This window comes from Vigna umbellata, chromosome 6 (assembly GCF_029865625.1).
Source record: "Vigna umbellata cultivar VRB3 chromosome 6, Vumbellata_1.0, whole genome shotgun sequence".
In the NCBI taxonomy this organism is placed as follows: domain Eukaryota; kingdom Viridiplantae; phylum Streptophyta; class Magnoliopsida; order Fabales; family Fabaceae; genus Vigna; species Vigna umbellata.
In genome coordinates, this window is record NC_142170.1 from 7,459,492 (window position 1) to 7,466,710 (window position 7,219).

At 33.4% G+C, this 7,219-nt stretch overlaps 1 protein-coding gene across 1 annotated transcript; it reads left to right on the top strand.

The window, feature by feature from the left end:
- The first annotated feature begins 428 nt into the window (after positions 1-428).
- On the top strand, positions 429-6,933 carry LOC124820767 (ras-related protein Rab11D). Its single transcript, XM_047292529.2, has 2 exons — positions 429-932; positions 6,159-6,933. The coding sequence occupies exons 1-2, from the start codon at positions 712-714 to the stop codon at positions 6,592-6,594; spliced, it is 657 nt and encodes a 218-aa protein (XP_047148485.1). The 5' UTR covers positions 429-711; the 3' UTR covers positions 6,595-6,933.
- Positions 6,934-7,219: the final 286 nt, after the last annotated feature.

Consider the following 7,219-nt stretch of genomic DNA (forward strand, 5'->3'; position numbering starts at 1 on the left):
AATATATTTTTAATTTTTTATAAATAATGAATAATTAGAAGTAAAATAGTAAGATATCACACTCAACTCATTTATAAACTAATATTAAAATATTTATTACTCACAAAAATATTAATATTAAAATTTTTCTTTTATAAATGCTTACAAATTTTAGTATTTTTGTCATCTTTACATGGAATATTATTTTATTTTTTTAAAATTTATTTAAAGCAAAAAATTACTTTAATAATTTTGGAAATAAATATTTCTAGTTAGTCTAAAGATAGATTAAGGAATATTAAATATTCATATATTAGAAAAAAATGATAAAAATTAATAATAATTTATTCATATAATCAGTGAGACGAATATGACGAAGGTGATGGTAGGAAGTAAAAAAACGGGTAAAAGTAGAACGAGGGGATCGGAAGAGAAAAATAAAGAAAGAAAGGAAATAGAAGAGAAGACATAAGAAAAGAAAAGGAAAGGAAAAAAAGGGTTTGGCAGAACACGATCCCCACACTTCAGGGCAACCTTGTTTGGAGAACCTAAGTTTCAATACCTTTTCTCTTTCAGCAAGAAAATTCAAAATTCCAATTCCGCAAATCGAAAATTCCCTCGCTTCTTTGCTCTTTCTCTCTCTCTCTCTCTGTCTTTTTCTGTAACATCGTAATCGATCAGTTGAAAGCTAAGAAGAGAGTGAGTTGGAGAAGGTTCTGGTAGGATCCATCGATGGCGGGGTACAAGGCCGATGACGAGTACGATTATCTTTTCAAGCTGGTTCTGATCGGCGATTCCGGCGTCGGGAAGTCCAACCTTCTCTCGCGCTTCACGCGGAACGAGTTCAATTTGGAGTCCAAGTCTACCATAGGAGTTGAGTTCGCCACCAAGAGTTTGAATATCGATTCCAAGGTCATCAAGGCTCAGATTTGGGACACCGCTGGCCAGGAAAGGTCTCTTTTCTTTTCCATTCAATTGCTCTTTCTACAAACTTCGATCTGTCATTTTCATTGGAACTGCTTTCTTTGCTGCTGCTGTTATTTCCTATTTGTGTTTTCAATTATTCGGATTTTGATGGTGGATACCGCTTTGATTCACTGTTTTGGTTGCTTGATTTAGTCGATTAATTTCGATGACGTTGTGGTGAAGAATTGGAGTTTTGTTGCTCTGGTGGTGCGTTTGTGGATTTTTGCCATTTGAGTTTGTTTATGGAATTGGAATTAGGGATACTTTTTTGTCAGTATGACCATAATGCATGGACATCGTGAATCATTGTTTAGTGGTTTGAAAAACATGCAAAAGCGCGTCCTAACATCGATTGATTTGTGGGTTTGAGGAGATACTTTAGTGGGCAGTTTTTTTTTTTTTTGAAATGTTATTTGGTGATATTGCTAGGAAAGAGAAGATTGTTTCTTATAGTCCTTGTTGATTAGGAATTTTTATTTTTTATTTTTTGTTCCTTTTTTAGTATAAGATCACTTGTGCAGTGTATGTTTGGAGTGCTGATAATGCTTCAATTGATAAAAAGGACATTAGATTGGTTGTGGTAACAGGTTATTTTCCAATTGATCATGTAAACTGCTTGATTACATCATAAAATGTTTAATTTTTCGTTGCTCACCTCCTATATTGATTTGTATATTTCAGTTTTTTGTTTATACTTGAGAGTGTGTGCGTGTGTGTATGTATTTCTATCGAAGTTCTTAACCCCAAAAGGTGGTGTGGAGTGAGTGAGTGACCTCAAAATAATATTGCAGGATAGCGGGATGACTGCTATTTCTTAAAATACACTGCAAAATTTATGCTGCACTTACATTCGTACTAAAAATAATCATAAAAATCTAAAATTAAAGATATTCATATTAGTGATCAACTGTCAGCATTTGATGGCTAAACACTATGTCTTAAACAGCAAGGCTGAAATGGTGATGGCCTGGCCAGTACAGTTTTGAGTATGCTGGAAACTGGGTAGCGAAAGATGTGTGCCACTAAACTGGCCAGACATAATGTGTGCTGCAAAAATGTTTCCAGAGAGAGCTGAACTTAATTGGGGATGATGAGGCTAAGGTTTCAGATTTTGCAGTGCACAAATGATGAGGGTGGGAGGGGGGAAAGGGTTTCTGTTCTTGGTTAAATGAAGGGGTGATGATGAGAGGGGAAAGAGCTTCTGACAGTTTCTGGCTTTATTCCACGGCCACTCAATGGTGGTCTTTCATGGGAACATTTCCTCAAGTTTTGGTTAAGAAAATAGACCAGACTGATTGCTTCAGCTTAAAATTGGTGAGCGGGTTAGGTGTCTAGTGCAAAACCGTCTAGAAAATAACTAGATAAACTGGACAAAGAAAAGAACTAGACGTACAATTAGGTGAAGTGGTTCACACAAGTTTAAATTTATTTATTTTTCTTTTTCTTATTTAACTAAAAGTATTTGTTAATGCTTACTGCTTGACTTAAAGTGTTTGGTACGACTAGGTGATAAGCTAGTTGGTAAATGTTAAATGGCATAAAGTAAGTCTTATTATATGAATAAAATTTTGTGTTTTCTAGATCAAAATGTAGTATTATGCAATTATAATTTTAGATTTTTAAAAATAATTCAATTTTTTATTAAAAAATTTAGTGCTTCTATTTATTTTTCAAAGAGTTGTATATGATTATTTTTTGGACAAGTCATTTTATTTATAAGCTAGTTAATCTAATGAGTACTAATCAAATTTTATTTTTATTTTTTTGTAAATTTAAATATTTTATTTCTCAATTTAAATTACTGTTACATCAAGTTTCTCTTTCATAATTTTTATTGTGTCTAATTTTTCATAGGATTATGTAACGAGACATTAGTTACTTCAATTTGTAATGATAAATATATTTTTTCAATTGTCCAATAATTAAAATAAGGTTTAATACCCTCTTTGGTCCCCAGATATGGTGAGTTGTGTCAATTAAGTTCCTTCTTTTAAAAAAGTGTCAATTGTATCTCCATTTGGTAAAATTTGCCTCAATCAAGTCCCTTCCGTTAAATACTTACAAACGGTGTTAAATTTTTTTTCTCTCTCTTCTATTTTTCTGTGCAAAGATTGTGAGTACTTTTTTCTGTGCACATCTGAATAAAGTGATACAATTACTTTTTCTTTATCATTTAGCATCTGAATATTCTCATTAGTAAAAAAGTTACTTTTTCTTCATCATTTACACTTTTAAGATTGTAATTTTAATTCTATTAATTATTAATATAACTAAACAGATTCAATTTTTAATAATTTTACATGCATAAACTTATTAAATAAAAAATTAACACGTTAATATATAATTAAAATAACTACAGAGAATTATAAATTTATTTAAAAAACATACAGAGGAGAGAACTCTCAAAAATAATTATATTATCATTAACTTTTTACTTAATAAACATATATAAAAATTATTATAAATTAAACTTATCATTAATTTTCAATAAATGTCTTTCCATTGACCTCTGCAAATCTTCGCTCTTCATTTCATCATTTTCTGTTTCTTCTCTCGTTCTCTCCCTCTTCAACTACTGCTACTTCTCACTACAATATTGCAACATATCTAATGGAGCAATCCTTCCACTTTCTCTTTCTCTTTTGCCACTCTACTCTTTCACTAGTAACTTCTCATGTTCCTGTCTTTGTTGGAACCAAACAACCTGCCACCACCACTCTGTTTCATATTTCTAAAATGGGTTGTTGTGGGACATATCTTATTCTTAATCCTCAAGCAAACATCGCGAGCCACCACTAACAGGTTGCCGAGCCAGGTTGCTCTGTGGGATCACCAGGTACTCCAAACACTGTCGTTTCGGCTGGGGCTGCTCTGGGGAGTGGAACTGTGGGAGGCGGAGAAAGGGGGTGGGATGGTATTGGGGAAGAATTTGAAAGGTTGAGAGGGTTCGATTTTAGGGACAAGGATTTTTGGAGGCTCTGCGGTTTGCGGGCTTAGGGTTGGGTCGTCGGTTAGGGAAGCCAAGGTGGGGAAGCCATCTGCGAAAAGGGAAGGGTTGAGAGAGAGGAGTGACTGTAGACTGGTGCTGGAAAACATGGGGTCCAAGGAGGAGCTGTCGCCGGAATAAATTATCATAACTTGCAGAGAGATTGAGAGTGGGAGAAGTGAGAATAAGGAAAATGATGAAGAAAAAGTAATTTTTTTACTAATGAGAATATTTAGATGCTAAATGATAAAGAAAAAGTAATTGTATCACTTTATTCAGATGTGCACAGAAAAAAGTACTGACAATCAGCTTTGCACAGAAAAATAGAAGAGAGAGAAAAAAAATTTAACACCGTTTGTAAGTATTTAACGGAAGGGACTTGATTGAGGCAAATTTTACTAAATGAAGATACAATTAACACTTTTTTAAAAGAAGGAACTTAATTGACACAACTCACCATATCTGGGGACCAAAGAGGGTATTAAGCCTTAAAATAAATATTTAATATCTTAAAAGTGAAATTGATCAACCAAGTAGAGAAATGTAGAGAGTGTGAATACGGGAGGGACGAAAAAGTTATTTTTTGTCTCTATAAAATTAAGAATAGGTAATAATAGGTAAAAAAATCTAAGGATAATAAAAATATATATTAAAATATAAGGATACTAATGGAAGGAAATTACACATGTTTCAGAGCTAGAAATTAGTTGAAGTAGCTTGTAACTAACAAATTATAATTTTCTAAAATAAGCTACTTTAATGTACCATAGTAAAAACTTTTGTTTGGTCAAACTAGCCTATAAGTTAGTCAAATAAGTTACTGGCTAACTTATTTGTTTTACCGAAGACACTATATCCTGATAGTGAGTAGCATGTTGTACAATTTACAATGTACAGTGTCACTTCTGTGAGGTATTACTCTTTGTATTATTTAGAGTGACCCATAAGGAGCTTCTAACATATTTTTTTGAGGATTAAGTTCCTTAATTAAATAGGAAGTAATATAGTAAACAAATTATATAGCATAACATGAAGTTGCTATTATCTTATTGTTTTCACAGCCTTTTGAATTTTTCTCTTAATTTATTGTTATATATATTCAAACATCTAGAACCTGAACTTTTGTCCTAGGAATATATGTCATTTTTACTTCAAATTCCCTTAGTTGGACGGCAGTTCAATTTGGCTCTGAATATACATACGCATCTTTCAATCCTCTTCCTTTCCAATCTATGTGCCCTTGGTGAACTTATCCTCAATACCTAGGTCTTGATTAACTTTTTATATGACTAGGATAGTAGGGTGCAGCTGATTACTTGTTTGACACGTTCTGTTTGTTATCCTAAAAATATCTCTATATAATTATAATTTATAGTACACTAAGGGACATTTGGAAGATATTATTTGGGCATATAAAAGTGGCTTTTGACCTTTCTATAGTTTTTTTTTTAAAATAAAATATTATTGCTAAGCAGGGCCCGGGTCGCTTATTAAATAATTAATAGGACAAAGTTTTTATTGAAAGTCATATAGCAACGGATTAAAAAATTTTAAGGGAGGCCATGTCAACGCATCTCAACAAAAGCCTTTTTCCTTTTAAGTCCTTAAGCAGTGTCGTTAAATTTCTTTTTAATTCCTTCATGGAACAGCCTATTAGATAAGATCCTTTTATTCTTTCAGCTTACTCAAATAAGTTTCACATTCAAGCTTATGAATAAGTTCTTGTCTGTGACAGTTCATTCTTGGTTGCATAATTAATATATTTAGCGAGTTGCATCCTAAGTAGATATATGGAAAGTAGAGTTATGTATGATGGGGCTGCTCTAGTTGATTTGACTCCCGTCAAACGGGAGGTTCCTATTTCTTAGTTCACATGAACTCCTGCTCCCCTAAAATCAGTTATTTATCACTTAAAAATTGAAATGAACTTAAAGACATCAGTATTCATTAGTACGTAAGTGAGCAGATTAATATTGTAAGACTCCAATTTGATTGGAAAGAACAGTACCACTACTTCTTAAGATGCTGCGCTGAAGTTGTCTTATAAAAAGCATCCTCGCTTTTTCTCTAATGCTGATCATTGCAAGTACAATGGAAGTTTCTGATAACATGTCTACGAGAAGCTGAACTACACCTAAATTTGTGTTGCAATGTAGTTAGTAAAGATTTCTCTGTCGCTGTGGCAGTCATTGAATCCACTTATTTGACTTTTGTGCTGCTATATTAGGTACCGTGCCATTACTAGTGCTTACTACAGAGGAGCTGTTGGTGCCTTACTTGTCTATGATGTCACACGCCGTGCCACATTTGAGAATGCTGCAAGATGGTTGAAAGAGTTGAGAGATCACACAGACCCCAACATTGTGGTCATGCTTATTGGAAATAAGTCAGATCTTCGACACCTTGTTGCTGTTCCAACAGAAGATGGGAAATCTTTTGCAGAGAGGGAATCTCTGTACTTCATGGAGACTTCTGCTTTAGAAGCAACCAATGTTGAAAATGCTTTTACTGAGGTTCTTTCTCAGATTTACCGCATAGTGAGCAAGAGAGCAGTTGAGGCTGGCGACAACGCCAGTTCCTCCACTGTCCCGTCTAAAGGACAGACTATAAACGTGAAAGACGATTCCTCAGTTTTGAAGAAAATTGGATGCTGCTCGAACTAGATGCTTCATCTATGGCAGTGGTTTTCATGGCCTGTTTCATCTTGTAAATGCCTACACTGGAATTGGGATATCGTGTAGAATAAGGCTAGTCTTGCATATTATTTTGAACAGTCTTTACAATTTACAAGCATCAACCATACGCAGGATTTATGTTTCGTAAACCGGTCATTCTAAAACGTGTTTGAAACAAATAGGTCTACACCCAAGTTCATCATATAGTTTTAAGTTTTATGTGCAGGATCTTGATATTTGCTATTCTCTAATTATGATGCAGCCAGTGGCAGTTCGAACATCTATTTTAGAATTGAAGTTAAGGTATGGAGCCCTTCTGTTTGGTTTCGTTGAAGTGTTCCCAGATCATATGGGTTGTACATGATCAGAGTTGAAGTTATTTTTAATTGCTGAATATAAAGATTGGAATTAAAATAATATGTTTCTAAAATTATTATATCGGCAAAATATGTTTTATTTGAAACCAAATTAGTATAATTTTCTTTCTCTTTTTTCTTCCTTCGGTACTGTTTTCTTCGTAGTTTTTAGAGAAAATGAGAAATTTATTAATTATTACCACAATTTGAGTCTTAAAAGCCGTCCCATTTTAAGCATCATATATAGGTTTTTTAAT

What these genes read in the sequence shown, in the direction of transcription:
- LOC124820767 (XM_047292529.2), top strand. Translation starts at nt 712, where the DNA reads ATGGCGGGGTACAAGGCCGATGACGAGTACGATTATCTTTTCAAGCTG. An exon ending in GACACCGCTGGCCAGGAAAG is followed by an intron (nt 933 to 6,158) that starts GTCTCTTTTCTT and finishes CTGCTATATTAG; the next exon opens with GTACCGTGCCATTACTAGTG.